At 56.6% G+C, this 22,307-nt stretch overlaps 6 protein-coding genes across 6 annotated transcripts; 3 read left to right on the top strand and 3 right to left on the bottom strand.

Moving 5' to 3' along the window:
- Nucleotides 1-880: 880 nt before the first annotated feature.
- J7T54_004562 (uncharacterized protein) lies at nucleotides 881-1,805 on the bottom strand (the record flags this gene model as incomplete). The annotated part of the gene is made up of 2 exons (XM_051503228.1): nucleotides 881-1,564; nucleotides 1,611-1,805. 2 exons carry the CDS (start codon nucleotides 1,803-1,805, stop codon nucleotides 881-883), a joined length of 879 nt encoding a protein of 292 aa, XP_051364872.1.
- A 638-nt stretch (nucleotides 1,806-2,443) lies between these two features.
- On the top strand, nucleotides 2,444-3,600 carry J7T54_004563 (uncharacterized protein; the record flags this gene model as incomplete). The annotated part of the gene is made up of 2 exons (XM_051503229.1): nucleotides 2,444-2,461; nucleotides 2,713-3,600. 2 exons carry the CDS (start codon nucleotides 2,444-2,446, stop codon nucleotides 3,598-3,600), a joined length of 906 nt encoding a protein of 301 aa, XP_051364873.1.
- A 513-nt stretch (nucleotides 3,601-4,113) lies between these two features.
- On the bottom strand, nucleotides 4,114-6,886 carry J7T54_004564 (uncharacterized protein; the record flags this gene model as incomplete). Its single annotated transcript, XM_051503231.1, has 4 exons — nucleotides 4,114-4,192; nucleotides 4,281-4,359; nucleotides 4,589-6,582; nucleotides 6,873-6,886. 4 exons carry the CDS (start codon nucleotides 6,884-6,886, stop codon nucleotides 4,114-4,116), a joined length of 2,166 nt encoding a protein of 721 aa, XP_051364874.1.
- Nucleotides 6,887-16,618: 9,732 nt separating this feature from the next.
- J7T54_004565 (D-amino-acid oxidase-like protein) lies at nucleotides 16,619-18,971 on the top strand (the record flags this gene model as incomplete). The annotated part of the gene is made up of 7 exons (XM_051503232.1): nucleotides 16,619-16,650; nucleotides 16,718-16,837; nucleotides 16,900-17,098; nucleotides 17,166-17,566; nucleotides 17,632-17,861; nucleotides 18,306-18,791; nucleotides 18,844-18,971. 7 exons carry the CDS (start codon nucleotides 16,619-16,621, stop codon nucleotides 18,969-18,971), a joined length of 1,596 nt encoding a protein of 531 aa, XP_051364875.1.
- A 751-nt stretch (nucleotides 18,972-19,722) lies between these two features.
- J7T54_004566 (putative gamma-glutamyltransferase-like protein) lies at nucleotides 19,723-21,626 on the top strand (the record flags this gene model as incomplete). The annotated part of the gene is made up of 3 exons (XM_051503233.1): nucleotides 19,723-19,887; nucleotides 19,937-19,955; nucleotides 20,014-21,626. 3 exons carry the CDS (start codon nucleotides 19,723-19,725, stop codon nucleotides 21,624-21,626), a joined length of 1,797 nt encoding a protein of 598 aa, XP_051364876.1.
- Nucleotides 21,627-21,719: 93 nt separating this feature from the next.
- Nucleotides 21,720-22,241, bottom strand: J7T54_004567 (Monothiol glutaredoxin-like protein; the record flags this gene model as incomplete). The annotated part of the gene is made up of 2 exons (XM_051503234.1): nucleotides 21,720-22,172; nucleotides 22,218-22,241. The coding sequence occupies 2 exons, from the start codon at nucleotides 22,239-22,241 to the stop codon at nucleotides 21,720-21,722; spliced, it is 477 nt and encodes a 158-aa protein (XP_051364877.1).
- Between the last annotated feature and the right edge of the window lie 66 nt (nucleotides 22,242-22,307).

The raw sequence follows: 22,307 nt of genomic DNA on the forward strand, positions 1-22,307 counted from the left end.
TTCCTCCCCAATCCCCATTCGGGGACGCACGGGCCCCAGCAGGGGTGTTGCCTCGGTCGTCGTGCAAGTCGTGCCCGAACAGCCAATGGGGTTCGTGAGGGGGGCCTTGTTCGTCCTAGGTTCGCCCCGACACCGCTTGGACAGTCTTTGCGTGCTGTCCTATCACAGAGTACGGAGTACACGTACCGTACGGATACGCGTGCTTATCATAAAGGCACAGAACGAGGGTATCACATGTGGCCGCATTGCCTGCCAAAGCGAGGCATGTGAGGCCGTGATCCCAGTCATGCATACATGTAATCTGCATGATCCAACGCGATACTATCGACAAGTGCATGTGGCATGTTCGGGGCTGACTGGGACGCATACAACAATCGCATTCGCATAACGACTGGAACCTTGTATAATAGAAACACCCACGTGGAGTGGCATCCTGCCAGGACGAGATCTGCTAGGGCGAGATCCAAGTTACCTTAGGGACGTCAACGCGACAGGTTATTACTGGACTCAATAGGTACGGCTGCCGACGCTACTTGAGCCTTTCGCTCCTCGATGAACCGAAGTCGCCACCACCTTGCAACAAAGACAGTCTGGGGAACCTGGGGTTGGCCGCCACCAACAATTAAAGTTGGGCTGCCCTGCGGTGCCCCAAGCCCGAGCTGCGTCTGTCACATTGCCATCATTGTCACGCAGGGCCGACCGCTCCCGGCAGTCCGGCGTATCTGGACGCACCAGGTTCCGGGGTTCCGGGGAACCCTCCACGCTGTGCATTTGTTGGGACCCCTAGTGAGCTGATCTGGCTTCGATTACCAGGCGTACGTATACGTAGTAGGAGATGACTGGCGGGCAACAGCCAACAGTCTAGCTAGCATGCTCCCTCTCACGCCATGAGCTTCACCCGCCACTCGCGCCCATACATGGTCACAAACAGCAACGCCACCGCACCCAGCACCATCTGCCCAGCCGCAATCGTGCTGAACCAGCCAACGCCAATGCTACTCACCGCAGGCAGCACCAGCGCCGACGCACCCGCGCCAAAGAAGTACCACACCATCGGGTGGCCCGCCATGACCTCTGAGCCACGCCCACTGAGCACGTCAAGACAGTACGTGTTGAGACTCGGGAAGCAGAGCAGCTGAGACACGCCGCCCAGGAACATGGCGATCACGGGCACCGCGATGCCGCCCACCGCTCTATCGACTGTCCACCCGTACACGAGCATGCAACCTGGCAGAGCGATGCCCAGGGCGAGGAGACATGAGCGCACGCGATCCTCCGGCACGCGATTCCCATGACGCCTCTCGACCCACCGACGAACTACCCGGTCGGCCCATCGTCCACCAAAGAGAGTACCCGTGAGATACCCGATACCGGGCGCCAGATAGAACAGCCCAGACTCGGTAGGCGACGTCAACGCGAAGCGAGGGTTGAGCACGTAGCCAAACAAGGCCGTCAGGATCCGAAACGCAAAGAAGCTCGCAATCGTAGGCGACAGCGCGGTGCCAATGGAACACGCCAGCGTCAGGAGAACAGCCACCACGCCCGTCCACTTTCGTCCGTAGACCTGGCTCAGCGGACCCCCAGAAGGCGACGCTGATCCCCATGAAGACGAGGTTCAGCGCGTTGGACAGGGCAATGACCCGTCCCTCGGTGCCGTGCTCGCCCCCAATCTCGGGCAGCGCCGAGAGCACCGACGTACTCGACACCTGCAAGACGAGCCCGGTCCAGCTGACAATCGCCGCAGAGAGCGTCTTGCGCCACCGCGAGTACCGGCTGTACAGGCTGTTGGGCGTCTGCTCGTACATCCACTGCGCGGGCGTGCCGTCCTATTGGTCGCCAGACGCGAGACCCAGCTGCTGCTGCTGCCGGCCTTGAGCGTCCTCATCGTGCTGGCTCTTTACCGAGTTGGAGAGTGGTCGTGTGTCGACGACGACTTGGATGGCCTGCGGCCCTGTTGTGAGATCACTTGCCGGGTGCGGAGGACATGCTTGTCGGGGTTTTGAAGCATGCATGTTTTAATCTCTAGAGTGAGGGAGCCCGGGTTCATGATGTAGGATTGTCTACCCATGCTGCTTGCTTGACTCAACTTGGCTGTCGGCCAAGTGCCAGGACGCCGAGTGGAAGGGCGATTGGCGCGTCGGTGACTGGATACACGGCCGATATATAAGCGGGTCCTTCCCCGCGACCGGCCTCAAGAGCCGGATCCGCCCACCGGTCATCGGCGCGGGGAAGTCCGGTGCTCGACCGGGGAGACCCGGGGTATACATGCTATTTAGTATCAACAATCGTGTCTTTTGTCTATTGCGTGTTACGGTAACGGCTTATGAATATGAAAAATTTATTCATAAGCTCCGCGAAAACTTGAGTGTCTTAGCATTGTGTAATTGGACATGAGTCGGCGGCTAGAATCAAACGAATACAGAGGGGGCAAAAACAGCAGGATATGCCTCAAAGGACCTTGGTAGGTTTGAATTGGCTAGAGTAACGAAGTATGGCTTGAGAATATAGTACAATTCTGTAAATATACAAGTAATGACGCTTTGATGCTGTGCATATACCATGGCCTCGCCCATTTGTGCTTCATGACATAAGAAATCCTTCCTGCAGGGTAGCCCATCCGCCACTATAAACACCGACGTGCCCAACGCGACCTCCATCTCTCCAACACCTGCGCTCCAACTTCTCACTCCTCCTAGTTCCCCCAGTCTCTAGATCCCTATCCCCCCCAAGAGCGGCAGCACGCAGAGTCCCCTCCTACACGAGCACAGCCCAAGCCCGCACAAGCCCAGCAAGCGGCTATTACAATCTTCTGCGCCGCCGCATTGCAACGACACGCAGGAACCCAAATCGCAGGCAAAGTTGGTCGGGCAGTCGCTGTTGGCCGAGCAAGCGCGGCACGCGCCGTTCTTACAGACTTGTCCCGCCGCGCACTGCGTGGAAGCCGTGCAGGCGCCACACGTCCCGCCCGTCAAGCACGCCTGCCCGGCATCGCACTGGCTGGTCGCGGTGCACGACGTGCAGACGAGGCCGGCGCACACCTTGCCGCCCGAGCAAGACGCGTTCGAGGTGCACCCTGCGATGCAGACGCCGGCGTTGCAGACGTTGCCCGTGCCGCACTGGTCGTTGGTCGTACAGGAGCCGCATAGTCCGGTGCTGCTGTTGCAGACCTGCCCCGTGGCGCATTGCGAGTTGGCCGTGCACGACGTACAGACACCCGTGGACGGCGAGCAGACTTGGCCGTTGGTGCAGGATGTGGACGTGCAGGCCGTGATGCATGATCCGCCCTGGCAGACCTGTCCTGGGGAACACTGCGTCGAAGCTGTGCAGGACCCGCACGCTCCACTGGTGCAGACCTTGCCGGTGGGACAGTCCGTGTTCACTGAACAGGCAGAGCAGACGCTGTTCTTGCAGACGAGGCCGTTGGTGCAAGACGTCGAGGTACAGGCGTTGATGCATGTTCCTCCGCTGCAGACCTGGCCGCTTCCGCACTGCGTCGACAAGGCACATGGGGTGCAGATCCCCGCCACACAGGCCTGGCCGTTTGTGCAGGCCGAGTTGGACGTGCAAGCAGCGATGCAGAGGTTGTTGGAGCAGACTTGACCGGTCGAGCAGCCTGCGTTGGTATCACAACCCGCGATGCAGGCACCGTTGCTGCAGTATTGCCCAGAGGGACACTGACTCGACGCGGAGCAGGCACCGCACGCGCCAGAGCTACAGACAAGGCCAGTTGTGCATTGTGATGTAGCAGTGCAGGCCGTGCAGTGTCCATTGTTGCAGACCTGTCCCGTCCCGCACTGCGCGTTGGCCGTGCACGCAGCTTGGCAGACGCTGTCGTCGCACACCTTTCCACTGCCACATTGGCTATCAGCGCTGCAAACTTCGCAGGTGCCTCCGTTGTTGCTGGTGTTGCAGATGAGGCCGGCCGAACACTGTGAGGAGGACGTGCACGTTGTGCATCGCTTGTTCTGGCACACCTGGCCTGATCCGCAGTCCGTGTTAGACGTGCAACCGGCCACGCATGCGCCGCTGCGGCAGATCTGAGTGCTACCGCACTGCGAGTCCAGAGTACAGGAGGTGCAGAGACCTAGAAGGCAGACCTGGCCACTGGCACATTCAGACGACGAGGAGCAGGCGCGGCAACGTCCCGTATCGCAGAGCTGTCCGGTCGTGCACTGGGACGCTGATGTGCATCCTGGCTGGCACGCGCCCAACTCGCAGATATTCCCAGCGCCACACTGAGAGTCGGACGTGCAGACGCCACAGGCACCGCTGGAACATACTTGGCCGGATGGGCATTGCGATGTTGCTGAACAGGGAGCGCACGTTCCCGCTTGACAGACGTAGCCGACTCCAAGGGGGCTGCAGTCATCAGCAGACGAGCAGCTCCCGCACGCACCATTCTTGCACACTTGTCCATTGGCACACTGCGAGCTGAGAGTGCAAGCCGTGCAGCTGCCCAGAGAGCAAACTTGCCCGTTGCTGCAGTCGCTACTGACAGAGCACCCGGGCACTTGTGATGCCGCCACGCAAGCGCCATTGGAGCATTGCTGCCCATCGCCGCATTGTGTATCCGCCGTGCAAGTCGTACAGATGCCATTCGAGCAGACCTCACCCGTCGAGCACTGCGCCTGGGACACGCATAGTGGCAAGACCGTGGGCACGCACGCGCCAAGCTGGCAGAGATTACCGCTCGGGCACTGATTATTCGTGCTGCAGGGCTCGAGCGTACTCTTGACACAAAAGCCCAGCTGGCACACCTCGTCTGTCGCGCACTCGGTGTCCCCCGTGCACTGTGGCGGGATACACTGGCCAATCTGGCAGATCTGGTCGCCAGGACAGCCCGAGTCGCCATTGTTTGTGCGGCATCCCTCGACGCAGACGCCGTTTGTGCAGACGAAGCCAGACGAGCAGTCACCGTTGGCCGTGCACTCCGGGTTGGAGGGCACGCAGACGTTGTTGGTGCATGTCTGGTCCCCGGCGCACTCGCTCGACGAGGTGCAGGATGCTTGCGTGACAGCCACGCAGGCGCCGTCGACGCAGACACAGAGGCCCGCGAGACAGAGGTTGAGTCCCAGCACACTCCGTCCCAGACAGTCGTTGGCATCTCCGCAGCTGGGGGCGACCGACGTCGTCTGCGCTGCGGAGCTCGATGCTGTTGCTGTGGTGGTGGGAGTTGTGGTTGGCACCTCAGGCACGAGTGTCGGAATACCATCCAAGATTGAAGTCGCGGCTGAGATGACAGTGGTCACGCCTCCGAGCACAGACGTGATCTCCGGGATGACGCTTGTGACTTCGGGAATCACGCTCGTTATCTCTCCGACGACTGAAGTGACCGCCGGAATAATAGTGGTCACTTCAGCCACCACGCTCGTCACCTCTGCGACCACTGAGGTGACTTCGCCAACCAGCGAGGTACCGCCTTCAATCACAGAGGAGACTTCAGGTATGACGGTAGTCACTTCAAGGACGACGCTTGTAATGCCGCCAACGACCGAGGTGGCCTCAGGCACGATACTTGTGATATCCCCTACCACGGACGTAACTTCAGGTACAATGCTTGTTATACCGCCAACAATAGAGGTGACCTCTGGAATAAAAGTCGTGACACCATCAACCACGCTTGTAATCTCAGGAAGCAAGGTGGTGACGTCCTCAAAGACAGATGTAATCTCCGGGATAGCAGAAGTAATCTCAGGGATGATGCTCGTTGCTTCAGGGACCACCGTCAAAACATCATCGACGACAGTAGTTACACCGTCGAGTACGGTAGACGCGCTGCCGAGGACGCTCGAAAGCGCAGGGACAACAGTGGTGATGTCGTCCACCAACGACGTGAGTTCCGGCACAACACTCGTGAGGCCATCAACCGCGCTCGACAGCTCAGGAAGCACAGTAGGATTGTCCAAGCTGGCGCTGACGGTGGCGTCTTCCGGCGGTACAGATTCCGTGACAGGCAGTGGGTTCGTGGCGCCGCCGAGGACACAGACTCCATCAAGACAAATGCATAACCTAGGAAGCGTGCACAAGTCAATGCCAATGAGACAGTCCGTCGCCGTCTCGCACTCCAGTCTCTCCACACAGACGCCGCTCTGGCAGACGCGGTCATCGCCACACTGCGCGTCCTCGGTGCAGTCGTCCACGCTGTCATCCGTCTGGCAGACGCCATCAGCACAGATGCACAGGCCATATGTGCATACGCCCACGCCAAGCAGACAGTCGGCAGCACTGCTGCAGCTCGTGGAGGAAACATCCGCGATGCACAATCCCGCAGAGCATTTCTGATCAAATGCACACTGGTCATTGCTGGAGCATGCGATGGGTGTGGCTGGCGCCACGCAAAGACCACCCGTGCAGACGAGATCTGTCGCGCACTGGCTGTCAGAGGTACACTGACTAGGAGTGATATCGGGCACGCAGCTCCCAAGCGAGCATATGAGGCTGTCGGAGCAGTCGCTGTTGTTGTTGCAGCCCTTGGGCGCAGGGAGACAGAAGCCGTTCTCGCAAATCTTGTTGTCACTGCAGTCGCTGGACTGCGAACATGGAACGTTGCCCGTGTCGATGATGCAGACGCCCCCTTCACATCTGTAGCCTGGAGCACACGCTAGAGTCGCGTTACAGATCGGCGGGTCCGCGTCCGGAAGACAAACACCAGAAGGTGAGCAAGTCTGTCCCTCTGGACAAGGTCTCTCCTCGCCGCAAGTAGTAACGTCGGCGACGCAGGATCCATTACGGCAGACCTGATTAACCGAGCACTGGTCGTCGGCGGTGCAAGAAGAGCCGCCCAGACCATCTGGCACACACAGTCCGCCTGCGCAAACAAGTCCATCAAAGCACGGCTCGCTCTCGCTGCATGTGCTGGCATCAAGACGCACCGTACAGACGCCATTGGTACACTGCGGCAACGCCTCTGGACACGTTGAGTCGTCTTCGCAAGTGGCCTCGCCGCTGGGCAGCACGCAAAAAGAGGACACGCAATCGAATCCAGTGGGGCAAGACGCCCCGGAACCACATGGGCCAGGGCTGTTGGCGAGCGTGCAGTTGCCACTGGCGCATTGCAGACCGCCAAAGCAATCAGCAGTGGAATTGCAGGACCCAAACCCAGTGTCTAACGTGCAGAGACCATTGGTACATCGAGGTAGAGCCTCAGGACAGTCGTTGCCGGTCTCGCACGGTTCGAGACCCGAGGGCAAGGCGCAGAGACTGCTGGTGCATACGAGCTCCTCAGGACAGTCCGAGTCAGCTTGACACGGCGATAGTTCGACAGGCAGAGAACATGTCCCCGACTGGCACTCGAGACCCTGAGTGCAGTCGGCGTTTGAGGAGCAGGTTGTCGAAGGTGTCGCCAACGTACAGAATCCAGCAGTGCATTGGGGCAGGGTTTCTGGACACTCAGAGTTCGACGCGCACGGGCTGGGGCCTGATGGTAGAGAGCAGAGGCCCTCCTGACATTCAAGACCTTCGGGGCATGAACTTTCTGCTGAGCAGCCAGGGGCCTCTAGACGGACCGTGCAAACATTCTCGTTACACTGCGGTGTCAATGCTGGACAGTCATCGTCCACACCGCAAGGAATAGGCCTTATCAAGAGTCGAGAAACACAGACACCGTTCTGACAGACATCATCCTCACTAAGGCAAGGAGTTTCGTCGTCACACGACGCCACTGGCGTACGGACTGTACAGACGTTGGCGGTGCACTGGGGCAAGTTGGCTGGACAGTCGCTGTTCTGGCTACAACCCGGGGGCTCCGGCCTGGTGGTGCAAAACCCCGCCGTGCAAGTCGGCAGTTCGGAGGGACAATCTTCACTGCTGTCGCATATTGGTGGGCCTTCGAGGGGTGCAGGCGCGCAGACATTGTTGAGGCACGTGGGCAGGTCCTCGGGGCAGTCCGCGTCTTCGTCGCACGTACCTGGGACGCGAAGCGCACAGACACCATTGAGGCAGCTGGGAAGGTTTGCAGGACAATCGGCGCTTGTTATGCAGGCGATGACGGGAACTTCCACGACACAGTAGCCGGAGTAGCATTGCGGCGTGTTGGCGGGACAATCGTCCGAAGAGGAGCATGATTGAGGCGGCTGCAGGGGAGAGCAGATGTTGTCTATGCATGAGGGCAAAGCTCCCGTACAGTCTTCATTATTCTGGCACTCCACAGCTGGTGGCAGCAGTGAGCATATACCGTTGATGCAATGTGGTGAGCTCTCAGGACAGTCGCTCTCCCCTTGACATGTATCTGGGTCGACACTTTGAACGCAGATGGCCTCGACGCATTGTGGCAAGTCTTCGGGGCAGTCCAACCCGGAATCGCAAGTAATAGATGATGGAAGAACCGAGCAGATACCGTTGACACACGCAGGCAAGGACGTGGGGCAGTCCGATTCGGTACCGCAGGTCCTTGGACTGCCGTCAACAGAGCAAATGCCGTCCACGCATTCGAGACCCCGAGGACAGGGACTCTCATCGCTGCAGCTGCTAACAGGGGGTTGGACCACGCACATACCACCCAGGCAGAGGGGAAGATCGTCTGGACAGCCCTCGCTGCCATCGCAGCTCGCAGGTAGTGGCGGTAGTGAAACAGCAGGCAGCCCTGATGAGACCGGTGTTGGGATGATGTCCGATGGAAGACTGCCTGTGGGCAGAATGTCGCTCACTGCTACCCCAGTTGGTAGGGAGATGGCTGGGGTCAGCTCAGAAGTAAGTATGTCGGTCAGTGGCTCGCCCGATGGTAGCAGGCTTGAGAGGATATCAGTGAGTATTTCTCCTGACTGAACGAGATCACTGGGAGCTACCCCCGAGGGCAGCAAGCTTGTCGAGAAGTCCGAAGGTAGGACATACGTCAGGAGGTCACTTGGGGCGATCCCTGAAGCCAGCAAGCTCGTTGGAATATCAGAAGGAAGTATGTCCGTGAGAAGATCGCCTGGGCTTGTGCCTGGAGGAAACGGAGTTGTGACGTTCGGCAAAGGTGGCGAGCAGATTCCTCCTATGCAGGACGGCAAGGCCTCATTGCAGTCTTCGTCGCCGTCGCAAGTAAGTTCGCCCAACGAAAGAGAGCAGACGCCGTCCAGACAAAGTGGCAAGCCATCAGGGCAGTCCGAGTCACTCAAGCAGGGGGCTTGGGCCACGCATCGGCCTTCCTCATTGCAAGTCTGCGCGACTGGACAGTCAACATCGCTGCCGCAAGGAGCTCTCGGGGTGCAGGCACCAAGTGCACAAGTTTCACTCGTGTCACAATCTTGATCACTGATGCAGGGCAGATCAATCACGCATCCACTGTCGCCTTTGCATACACGGCCTGGACCACAGTTCGTGTCAGTCTCGCACGGATACTGACGAACGCAACTGCTGAGGACGCAAATACGTCCGTCGGTGCATTGCTCGTTGCTGGTGCAGGGGAAACGGGCTCGGCATGCGTTGACCTCACAGATCTGGCCAAGAGGACAATCGTCATCCACCGAGCAGCCCTCCGAGGGGAGGCAGATGCCTTGTGAGCAGGTCTCGTTCTCGCTACAGTCGCTGTTGTCATTGCATCCGGACTGTGGAATACAAACACCTGCCTCGCTGCAAATGTAGCCCTCGCCGCAATCATCTCCCGTGGTGCATGTTGCACGGGGCAGGCAGAGACTTGCTGTGCAAATGTAGCCAGCTTCGCAGTTTGCATCGTCCTCACAGGGCGTGACCCCTAGACTGACTTCGGGCAAGTTGGCAGATACGCTGCTGGGCAGGCTGACCGGCAGGCTGACAGGAAGATTCGTTGATGTGATGGTCGGCAAATTGATTGATGCATCCGTCAGAAGGTTGAGCGACAAGCTGGTAGGTAAATTATTGGGCAGGTTGGCTGTCACACTGGCGGACAATTCGGCGGACAGGCTGATCGACAAGCTTGGAGATGGTACGACAATGTCCGGAAGACAGAAACCTTGAATGCAAGACTGGTTCTCTGGACATTGGCTATCCACGGAGCAAGGAACAGTTGAAGACACAGGAGAAGTTATCGGAGATCCCGGGAGCCCCAGTGCCGGTACACAAACACCACCCTGACAAGTTTGTCCTGTTGGACACGTCACATCGTTACCGCAAGCAACCGGAGCCCCACACACCCCTGAAGTACACAAAAGGCCTTCGGGGCAGTCATCTGTCGATGTACACAGGAGGTCCGACAGAATACACGAGCCAGCTGTGCACACTTGTCCAGTGGGACAGTCCGAACTGTCTTGACAGGTTTCCCCAAGTCCTGGTGTCGCACTTGGTAGCGCAATAGGAGTCGTCACTGACGAGACAGGCCCGACTATAGTTGGAGGTCCCTCTCCCAGCGGAAGGGAAACTGTTGCCGTAGCCAGGAGGCTTGATGACTCTGGCAACGACGTTGGGCTGGGCAGGCTCGGAGACCCGGGTGTTGTCGGTGTATCTGGCTCATTGACAGACATTGAGACGGTCAGAAGGTCTGGCAGGCTGATTGATGCCGACAACATGAAGGATGAAGTATCTGGCAGAGCAAAAGTCTCTGCCGGGACAACAGGCGTACCGAGTGATTCTGAAATCATCGGTTCATCCGTGAGGCCAACCGATGCCGATGCCGATATCAACGGGGAGCTGGACAGCTCAATGGACACCGAATCAGTCAGTGTATCAATTTGGGTGGCTGATACTGGAGTGTCGACTGTTGTACCGGTGTCTGCGACTTCTGTAATTTCTGAAGACACGATGGTGTCTGTAGACACGATGTCCGAGGTGTCCACACTTGTAGGCGTAGGCACCGACAAAGTCTCGTCCGCTATGCTTCTAGACAGAGTCTGCTCTGTAGGTGGTGACTCTGTAAGGAGCGGCTCTAGCGAGAGCGTCTCCTCAGCAGGCAGAGTGATCTCAGTGGGCTGCGTCTCTCCTGGTTGTGTCTCTAAGGGGGGCATATCTTCTGCGGGGAGCGTTACCTCAGTAGGGAACGTTTCTGTTAGCAGCGCCTCTGTAATTGATGTTCCCGTGAGTGGTTCTTCTGTTAGGGGCGCCTCTAAAGAGAGAGTTTCCTCAGCAGGCAGAGTTGCCTCAATAGGTGGCGTCTCTGAAGGTGGTGTCTCTGTAGGTGTTGCCTCTGTAGGTGGTGTTTGAGGAGGTGGCGCCGCTCCAGACGGTGTCTCGAAAGGGAACGTCTGTTCTAGTAGAGGTGTTTCCTCTATAGAGGCGTTAACTGTTTCCTCAGCAGGCAGAGTTGCCTCAATAGGCGGCGTCTCTGTAGGTGGTGCCTCTGCAGGTGGTGCCTCTGTAGGTGGTACCTCTGCAGGTGGTGCCTCTGTAGGTGGTACCTCTGTAGGTGGTACCTCTGTAGGTGGCGTCACTCTAGATGATGACTCCAAAGGAAGCGTATCTTCTGTGAGAGTAGGGAGCGCTTCCTCTGCAGGAAGCGTCTCCACCAAAGGTAGAGTTGCTTCAGCAGGTGACGTCTCTGTAGGCGGTCTGTCCGTAGACGGTGTGTCTGTAGGTGGTGTTCCTGAGGATTGTGTCTCTAGGGATGGAGTCTCTATAGGGATCGTCCCTTCGGGAAGCGTCCCTTGACTAGGCAAAGTTGCCTCAGGAGCGAGATCCTCTGTAATTGTTCCCACGGCTGGCTCCACAGGTGGTGTTTCTGTAGTTGGCGTCGCTGCTGGTAGTGTCTCTGTAGTTAGAGCCTCTTCTAGAGGGAGTGTATTTCCAACAGGGAGTGTTTCCTCTAGAGTATCAACAGGTGTCACAACTGTTGACGGCGGTGTGCTTTCGGCATCAGTTGGAACGGCAGGAGGCAGTTCGCCCGAGTTCGTTTCCGGGGACACAGTACCGGATGACTCGAGATCCGTGGGAGCTATGCTGGCTCCGAGTGTTTCAGTGAAGACTTCAACTGTCGGGGCAGATTCAATGTCTTCCAGATCTGGCGTTATAGTGTCTGTGGCGGTAACACCGCCTGATAGTTCCTCTGTCGGTGTTTCTGCCGAAAGAGTCATGCTAGGTGCAGACGGCGCGATTTCGAGATCAGCAAGGACAGACGAAGGAATCGCCTCGATTGTTGTATCTGATAGTGATGGTTGCGTTGCCTCGCTCAAAGCCGGGCTCTCAATGTTCTCAGGCGAAGAATTGACAGTTGGTGACAAGGCTGAAGTATTTGGGTTAGAGACATCCAACTCAGCCGATGTTTGACCAGGTGTGTCCGTGATCGACGGGTCTAGTGGCGGCAAGCCGACACTGGAGGAGCTACTCGGTACAGGCGTATTCGAAATTTCTCCTGGAACCTTAACAGATGTATCGTGCGAGAGGCTAATGGTTGTCGGTGGTGCGTCTATGTCTGGTAGGGATGACGTTGGTGTTCGACCAGGATCAGGCCCGATCACAGCGTTGAGCAACACACAAAGACCATTTTGACACTCGCTATCTTTTCCGCAGTCAAAGTTCGACGCACATCGTGGCTGGGGAATGCAAGACCCAGCCTGGCATATCCGCGTGTCATCGCAGTCAATACTTGATGCGCATGGAGCGACAGCAGCACAGAGTCCGTCCTGACATTCGTATCCAGCGAGACACTCACGGCTCGACTGGCATGGCGTGCGAGGAACACAGGCGCCTGAGAAACAATATGAAGTCGGGTTGCATTCTCCATCGTTAGCGCAGCCCGTGTTGGGGACGCATGTGCCGCTCTCGCATTTATAGCCTGCTTCGCAGTTGATGTCCGTTTGGCATGCCATGGAACCTGCGTCTGGGTCACCGAAACATATTTGGTCGCCTTCGGAGCCATCGGTTCCTGTCCCTGAGCACGACGACGGAACTGGTGACTCTGTCGGTACAACAGTTGGCGGATCAAGTGGTTCAGCTGGCGTCACAATGTCGGGTATGTCACCAATTCTTGTATTGACCGGATTGCTAGGTACATCTGAAAAGCCAGGGGGTGTTATAGGAGACTCTTCGGGACCAGACTGCCCTAGGTTGGTCGATGCCTGCTGACTGGGCTGGGGCGTTGTTGCTTCTGCGTCCTCGCCTGAGGTTGTGAACGTGGATGCGTGGAGGTTTGTCGCAGAACTTCCAATTGCCTCAGAAATAATAGGCTCGGGAATAGTGTCGGTTAAAGTTGCTGAAGACTGTGTTGGCTGCTCGGCAACCGTCGTTCCAGTAATCATCGTGATAGAGTCTATCACGACCGGCTCTACTTTGTCGAGGGATGGTTGAGAAATTAACGATTGGTCCACCGGTGGTAAATCTGTAGTTGTGGTTGACTTGTCTGGCGGTGGAATTACTGGCTGAGCTGATGTTGCCGCACCTAATATACAGACGCCACTCTCGCACCTCTGACCGGATGAACAAGAGATAGTGCCGCAGAGGCTACCCTCTGAGCGATGACAAATACCTGCGATGCAGATCTCGCCGGGCTCGCAGGTGCTGCCCTCTTCGGAGCAGGCGCTTGGGTCTCCCTGAGGAACACAGCTGCCTTGGATACAGACTGTGTTGGAAGGGCAGACTTTTCCGCCTTGTCCGCAGTTGCTTAGCTCGCCCAGAGGGACACATGCGCTGTTGAGACAGACATAACTAGGAGGGCACGATCCCTGCTGTCTTGTGAAGAGTCTTCGAAAGCGGCCTGGCATAGTGCATGAAGAGGGGTTGCCAATAGCTACACACTCTCCACTGATGCACACAGTACCTGAAGCACAAGGAGGTCGGCATTGCGAAGTGTTGCTTGGTTCAGGCTGTGATGTTTCTGGCTGCGTGCCAGGAGACTCAGCGCCACCTGGCAGAGTTCCTCCCGGTTGGGCGCTGCTTTGCGCACCATCTGTTGTTTCAGTTGCTCCAGTCTGATTGCTCCGGGTTTGGTCGCCTCCAGGAATTGGCAGTTCGGCTTGGGATACCACTGACTGGCTACTATCCGCAGCTGGCGGCTGATCAGGTTCAGCACCGCCAGGGGAAATGACACCAGGCTGGCTCGTTATAGTCTCTCCAGGCTGGGTATTTTTGGTTCGACTTCCTCCAGATATGCTAGACTCAGAGGCTACGGGCTGACTGGCGGATACTTCATCAGCTCCTGGCGGAGAGGCCTCGTTGTTGCTACTGTCTGAGTCTGACCCATTGCCAGGCGCTTCGCTGACAGTTGGGATTTCTGTTACTTGTGGCTGGGAGGGAATTCCTGGTGACTGCTCGCCTCCACTCTCAAGGGTTGTCTGCCCGTCGCCAGAGCTTCCGGTCGGTTGTTGCTGCGGATTTGATCCATCGGCTTGTCCTGGCGCTGAACCGCCACTCGGGATATTACCAGAGCCTGAAATGCCACCGTATGTAATTGGATCTTGGCTAGCACTCGCCCCCTTTGATGAATCGCTGCCAGTCGCGGCTTCAGGGCCTTGGCCTTGCTGCTCGGTATCTTGATCTGAGCCGACTCCATCGCTGGGCACCCCTCCAGATTGACTGTCCTGGTCACCGCCAGCATTACTGCCAGTGACCTGTTCAACCCCTGGTTGCTGAGAATCTTCTGGTCGTGACTGGGGGATATTGATCCTCCCCGATCCGCTAGGACGTGGCTGCTGAGTCTGATCGTCATTTGGCTCGTTATTCTCGGGAACATCTCCAACACCTTCGTCTGCAGAGATTTCTGAATTGCTACTATCGGAACTCGAGCATGAGACCAACCCTGCATCAGGATCGCCAGTGTCGCCTAGGTCTGCAACGCAGATGCCCGAAACACACACTTGTCCCGGCGCACAGACAATGTCCTCGCTTCCGCAACCAAGGGTGTTTGTGTCAAAGTAAATGGGAAAGCAGCTACCCTCGTAGCAAAATCTACCTGGGTCGCAAGCCTGACCTGACTTTCCGCAAAGGTCAGCCTCGGTGGAGGAGGTATTCAGCGCGCGACAAGCCCCAGAGAGGCAGAGCTCGCCTGCAGCACACTTTGTACCGTCTGGACCGCACACGTGGGATCCAGTGGTAGCACGCACCGACTGGCAGATGCCTTGCTGGCAGGTGGTGTTTAAGGCGCAGTCACTGTCGAGACCACACTTTCGGGAAGGCGTGCCCAGCTCGAACGGTATACAGCCTCCTTGGGAACACCAGTTTCCTGGGGCACATTCTTGTTCGTCCTCGCCACAGCGATTGGGATCCTCTCCAATACTGAGTCTGACACAGACGCCGTTAACACAGAGCTCGCCTGCTTCGCATGCCTCCTTCGACGCACCGCAATGTAAAGGGTCGACCCAGACCTGGATAGGCTTGCATGAACCATCTTGACTGCACCACTGTCCTGGCTGACAGGACTGCCCAGAGCTTCCACAGTTTCCTGGGTCTGAGCTGCTGAAGTTCATCGGTACGCAGCTAGTTGCAACGCAGAGCTCGCCAGCACGACACTTGTTGCCCGTCGTGCCACAGTTGTAAGGGTCGATGCCGACCACATTGCTTGTACATGATTCTCCCACGCAGAAGCTGCCGCCCGGGCAGTCCCTCGTTTCGATGTCGATTTGGCGCTTGAAAACGGGCCGCTAAAAGGCATGGGTCGGCCAGTGTGCAGCATGGGCGCCGGTCACCAAGGCCGTTGCGACTGCCAATGATCGGAAGATCAGCATCGTGAATTCCCAGGCAAGCAAGACATCCCTGGGAAGAGTCCGGGTGACAAGATTCACAAAACGTGGGATTTCCAGACCGCAGACCTGCTACTGCTATTCTTCGCTCGTGTGCGTGGCTTCTGGGCGAAACGTCTGCCAAGGGACATGGCTATTGTCAATCCCCGCTTCATTTCACCACGAGGAATTGTGGCGTTTATTTAGCGCTCGGGCACGGAATGGAAGCTTTGGAAACTAGACACAACTTCGTATATGCCCTTTCAGCAGTCGTTCGCACGCTCAGCGGTGGCTGAGACAGTTTTGGACACCCGAAACACTAGACCTTGTGCCTTGGGGCGAGAATATCATATTAAGTACTGGGACAATGAAGTTGTTTCTGGCGGCTCGCAGTCTTTGTTGAAGATGACAGATTCTGACTATGCTCGGCCGGTGGACTTACATGACCACATGCAAGCAACCGGGTTGGATGGAATGTGTCAAGCCGCCTGGCGTCCAGCCCCAGGAGTTTAATCTAAAGCACTAAATCGGTTGGCGGATCTAAGAGGCTTCCCGGATAGCCCAAGAACCGAGTAGTGGCGCAACAAACTATCCTATTTTGGTTCTACGTAATATCATGATCATAGTGATTGAGACCACAAGCACCCACAAACCGTGTGCAACTTGCAAGCGAGCAAGCATCAGGTATTGATCGCTACCGAACACGGACTCCACGTCGTGCCTGCGATAAATGATGATTTGCCACCAGGGAGACAACATCATAGCAACGTATTGAATCATTCTTTTCTTGTTTTCAAAAATACATACCAGCCATCTTGTCGAGACTGCTTGGCGACCCCTATAAACGCTTATGCAACCGTCTCCCGATTAGGTAAACTGTCATGTCAGACTGTGGAATTTCCTATTTGGGCAATGGCGTCGAAATACCCCCGCGTGCCGTCCGGTCTCGGTCCCGGTCGGTCCCCATGGTCCCTAAAAAAATGGCGCCCATCGACCAGATTCAGATTCAGATATGTGAGATCTTGAGGCGTCATTCCAACAGATCTGAACCGTTCCGGATCACACCATCCGTTCCGAAAATGGCCAAGCAAGACACCATTGTTATTATAGGGTACCCACCTGAAAGCATCTCGCCCTAGATCACATCCCGGCGCGCACGTAGCTGACGCCCACTCCAGCGCCGGTATCATCGGCCTCGACGTCGCCTTTGTGCTCGCAGAGCGTGGTCTCGGCTCACAGATCACCATTGTGGCTGAGTACATGCCTGGTGACACTGCGACTAATTACACGTCGCCATGGTAGGGCTGGACTGAGCTTCGCTGCGGATGCGACTGGAAGTTGCTGATCATTCTACGCATAGGGCCGGCTGTAATTTCTCAGCCATCTCGGGCACGGATGCCAATGCGTTGAAGTGGGATAAACTAGGCTATGCGCATCTCATGCGCTTAGCGACTGAGTGCCCGGCTGAGTCGTATGTTGAGCGGACGCCTTCGGTCGAATATTGGCAGGAGACTGTTCCTCATGAGAAGATCAAACACATGGCGGACTACCTCGAAGACGTAAGTCCCGGCGTTCCAGAATCGGCTGAGAAAGATTATCGATGGGCGTTATCGTAACGTGCTGCAGTTCAAGGTCCTCCCCTCCAATGAGTTGCCCGAGGGCGTAAAAGCTGGCATCACATTCACAGCGGTCACCATCAACGCCCCAAAGCACTGCGAATATCTCCAAAAACGGCTCGAGGATTTAGGTGTCAAGTTCTTCCGCCAAAGGCTACCCAATCTTGCAGCTGGCTTCATCAGCCCCTCAACAAGGCTAATCTTCAATTGCACAGGCCTCGCAGCAAAGACGCTTCCGGGCGTCAAAGACGAGAAAGTCTTTCCTACCCGTGGACAGGTTGTTCTCGTCCGTGCGCCAACCGTGAAGCAAATCAGCATGCTTCATGGCAACGGCTTCGAGACCTACATTATTCCGAGGCCGGGTTCGAATGGCAATGTGATCCTTGGAGGGTACATGCAAAAGGGTGTCGGGTAAGCTAAGCCCGACCATAGACATGGAAATTGGAAGCGGGGCTCACCTTGACTGACGGACGCAGCGATGGCTCAACCTATTCCTACGAGACAAAATCCATTCTAGAACGTACAATCCATCTCGATACTAAGCTGCAAAACCCAGAGACGGAGGTCCTGGCTGCTTTCGCTGGCATGAGGCCTTCGAGGACGGGCGGCGCGCGCATCGAGGGAGATTCGATCACAGTGAAGGGTCAGAAGAAGCCGCTTGTTCACAATTATGGTGCGGGTGGCACTGGGTACCAAGCAGGCTACGGTATGGCTCTTGATGCCGTGCAAGCGGCCGATGATGAGTTGAAGGGGCTGGCTATTGATGCTACGAAGGCGAAGCTATGAGTACGGATAATGTACGGGACAATACTTCACGTGTAAGCTACAGCTGCGACCAAGCGCCCAAATCTCGAATTACGCCCACAAGGCTCTGCAACCTTCATTTGGATGAAACATGTTTGCATGGTGGCTCAGCACCATACTGGCCTATTTATGCGGCCCTGTTGTGCACTTTTCTGCCTTGGCGCCGCCTAGCTGTTGGTTACACTTGCGCGAGCTCGGATTCAGTTGCTCCTCACCTCACTTATCAAGCGACTCCTCAACCCTTTCCTCTTCGTCTCCTTTTCTCTACACGACAACTCTCTATTACTGCAACAGCTACGAAAGACTGCGACCATGATTGCTCTTATGGCCTGTTTCCCTTGTGCAGGATCTCGCAAGAGAGCCGATACCATCCCTGAGAAGCACGCACTTATCCCCAACATGAACGCACAGCTTGGAGACCCGGATGATGAAAACGAGCAGCTTCTTCGAACAATCCTCGAGGAATCACGTTCAGCCAATGCTTTTGATGCCGGCTTCCATTCTCGCATCGCAGACCACCTGAACGAAGCCGGCGCTCACGCTCTCTCCCGCGGCTGGAAGGAGCGTTTCGCTGAGCACATCCTACGAGGAGTTGAGTGCATCGTTGAGACTGAGCGCAAGATGGGCATCGCGATGGGTCGCGCCTACGACAAGGCTCACATCACCTACAAGGACTTTGCAAAGGAACACCCGGTATGGGACGGCATGATCAAGACTGGCCTCACGATCATCGCAATTGGCATTCTCGCGGAGATGCTGCCCTGGGCTCTGGAGTGGCTCGGCTTCAGGCTCCTCACTTCTGCCGGGTTCTCCGATGTTGGACCAGTCATGGGTATGTACTGAACACATCATGAAGAGATCGCTGTGTTGACGGACATCCATAGGGTCTTTCGCTGCTCGTTGGATGTCGATGATTGCCAAGAGATGCGGCAACGTTCCCGCGGGCTCCATGTACTCGTATCTGCAGCGATTGGGAATGGTCTGGAGGTACAAGCCCATTGTTAAGGTTTAGAGCTTCCAAAGCAATCTGGGAGCCGGATTGACATTCTATCTTCGTCGAATATCTCTCCTGTTTTCTGGATTTCGATTCGATTTTGAATATCCTGCTTGTACTGGATGTAGTCGCTGAGGCTTTGTCTCTGCCTTTGTTCAAGATACGAGTATGGGTGTGGCCAAGGCTCTTATGCTGCTCGCTTTTGGTCACACTCTGATAATTGAATCTACGGTCTCAGTCGCCAGTTAATGCTCAAGTGACATGTTCGGGGGGAAAGAGCGCATTGATGCGAGCTAGACGTTACATGTCCGTTTACCTTTCTTCGAATACAACAGAGACACAGAAAATACCAGCGCCTCGAATACACGTAAGCTAATAAGCTAGAATATTGACCAACAGGCCGTTCAGTTCTTGTTGATGCAGCCTCGCTGCTGTTGGAAAGAGACGTGGACTTTATGCAAAGAGAACAATTGGCAATACTAGAGAATAGGCACTATTACAGCCCCCATGATCGACTTCCATGATCAACAAGCTATCAAGATCTGTCGCCACTCCCGAAGTCAGCGCGAACTCCGAGTATCCTCCCCACGCCAACTCTTCCAAGGTCCGAGGACGCAGTGGAGTTGACACAGCTACCCCGCGTGTCGGCTATTACCCGTCGTTCTCCAACTCCGAGTACTTAAGCTTCGATATCCTGGCGCGAAGTCCAACTGCCAAGAAGATCCTCTGTTCCGAATATCTCCGATCCTCCGGTCTATAAAAGAATACTATGCCGCTGCCAACATCGTCCGTGTTCGCCCCGCCGTCGGGGGATGTGTTCAAATTCGCCTCGCGCCGTAGTGTCGTGCACTCCACGCAAGGCGTCGTGGCTTGCACACAGCCACTTGCAGCACAATGCGGTCTCGATGTTCTTCGGAAGGGCGGAAACGCGGCTGTGAGTTGCACTGTATAATATGAACCATCTTCACTTCTGACGGAATCAGGACGCTGCTGTAGCTGTTGGTATGGGCTGTGAACGAGTGATTGGCGTTGATCCACTCATATAGCTAATATGCCATAGCTGCCGGAATGAACGTGACGGAGCCATGCTCCACTGGAATCGGAGGTGACATGTTCATCCTTTACTACGATGCCGAGAAGAAGACGGTGTCTGCCATGAACGGCTCTGGTCGTTCGGGGAGCAAGTGTAACTTGTCCACGGTCCGTCAGTCGCTGGGCATCAAAGATGGTGAGTCGGGCAAAATCCCCATGAAGAGTGTGCATGCCGTCACCGTGCCTGGTGCCGCGGCCGGCTGGGTCGACACCGTCGAGCGCTTTGGCAACAGGAAACTGAGCCTCAAGGAGATCCTGGCGCCAGCCATCAAACTGGCTGAGGACGGTTTCCCCGTGTCAGAGACGACAGCCTACGCGTGGGGAGTGCAAGAGCGCTTGTTGCGCAAAGCATCGCCCAACTTTGCTGAAATGCTCAAGAATGATCCCTCGGCGGAGGGGGGCTTCCGAGCCCCGAGGGCCGGCGACATCAAGAAGAACCCAGATATGGCCACAACCTTTCGCGCATTGGCCGACGAAGGCAAGAAGGGCTTCTACACAGGACGGGTCGCTGAGGAACTGATCAAGGTTGTCAAAGACCTTGGCGGTCACCTCGAGCTGGAGGATTTGCAACACCACATGGAGGCAGGCAGCGAACCCGTGGACCCCATCTCTCTCAAGTTCACCGGCCATGGACTTGGGGACAAAGGCATCGAGCTGTGGGAGCATCCTCCCAACGGCCAGGGGATCGTGGCGCTGATGGCGCTGGGTATCATCCAGGAGCTCGAGAAACAGGGCAGGATTCCCACATTCAAGCCCGAAGACTTCAATTCGCCGCAGTGGCTGCACGCCATCATCGAGTCTCTGCGCCTGGGCTTCACCGATGCAAGCTGGTACGTCACCGACCCCAACGTGAAGGAAGTCCCCGTCAAGGGTCTCCTGAGCCCAGAATATCTCGCCGAGCGCGCAAAACTCTTCGACCCAAGCAAAGCTTCGGATCCCATGGAACCAGGCAAGCCCTCGCCCGCCCTCCAAAGCTCAGACACGGTCTACTTTGCCGTCACCGACGCCAAGGGGAATGCTGCCTCATTCATTAACTCCAACTATGCCGGGTTCGGGACAGGTATCATCCCCAGGGGATGCGGGTTCACCCTCCAGAACCGCGGCGCCAATTTCTCACTGGATGAGAAACACCCCAACGTACTCGAGCCGCGCAAGCGTCCTTACCACACAATCATCCCTGCAATGGCGACGAACGGATCCGACGGGTCCTTACACTCGGTGTTTGGTGTGATGGGAGGCTTCATGCAGCCCCAAGGACACGTCCAGGTACTGTTGGGCCAAGCAATCGGGGGCCTTAACCCCCAGCAAGCTCTCGATGCACCAAGGGTGTGCATCGGCGCTGGGATGCCCGAGCATGGTGATGTGCTGGACTGGACTGTCAACGTCGAGGACGGCATGCCGCAGGAGACCATTGACGGGCTGAAGAAGCTAGGACACAAGGTCAGTGTTCCGTGTGGGAACGAAAGGTACATGTTTGGTCGTGGCCAGATTATACGTTGGACTGTAGACGAAGTGGAAGGCACAGGCGTATGGTCGGGCGGCAGCGACATGCGAGGAGACGGAGGGGCGTATCCGCTGTAGAGATGTTCGACAGAGTCCGTACATGTATCGTATTATAGTACATTATTGTACACTGTGTGATGTCGCCTCTTTCCGTGCATACCCACTGTCCGTCTACTCGGTCTTCTCCTCCTTGCCCTCTTCCACCACGAGCTTCTTCTCCTCAAACAGCTTGGCGAGATCGCCATTCTGGTGCATGCTGACGAGAATGTCGCAACCACCAACAAACTCTTTCTCGACGTACAGCTGGGGTATCGTCGGCCAGTCGGAATACTCCTTGATACCGCTCCTCAGCTCGGCATCCTCGAGGACGTTGAAGGCGGCGAAGCGCGTGGGATCGACGCCCTGGAGGCCAAGGATCTGGATGACGGCGCGCGAGAAGCCGCACGCGGGAGTCTCAGGGGTACCCTTCATGAAGAGGACCACGGGCGCCGAGGCAACAGCCTTGTCGATGGCTGTGCGTGTCTCGGCAGACAGGAAGCGGATCTGAAGGCTCTGTCTCGGGACGGCCAGTCGAGGCGCGGAGAAACCGGCCCTGGGGGCGGCCCTAAAGGCGGTTCGGAGACCCTGGCGCTGTCAGTATTAGTGCGCGACATAGAGACTGGGACGTACTGCTGTGGCTGTTCGGGCAAACATGACTGTGGTGTTGATGGGTTGACGAGAGGGAAAGTTTGGTGATGCAATTCCGAGCCATGATTAACG

This window comes from Emericellopsis cladophorae (genome assembly GCF_022114955.1).
Source record: "Emericellopsis cladophorae strain MUM 19.33 chromosome Unknown NODE_5_length_938552_cov_118_678949, whole genome shotgun sequence".
Lineage (NCBI taxonomy): Eukaryota > Fungi > Ascomycota > Sordariomycetes > Hypocreales > Bionectriaceae > Emericellopsis > Emericellopsis cladophorae.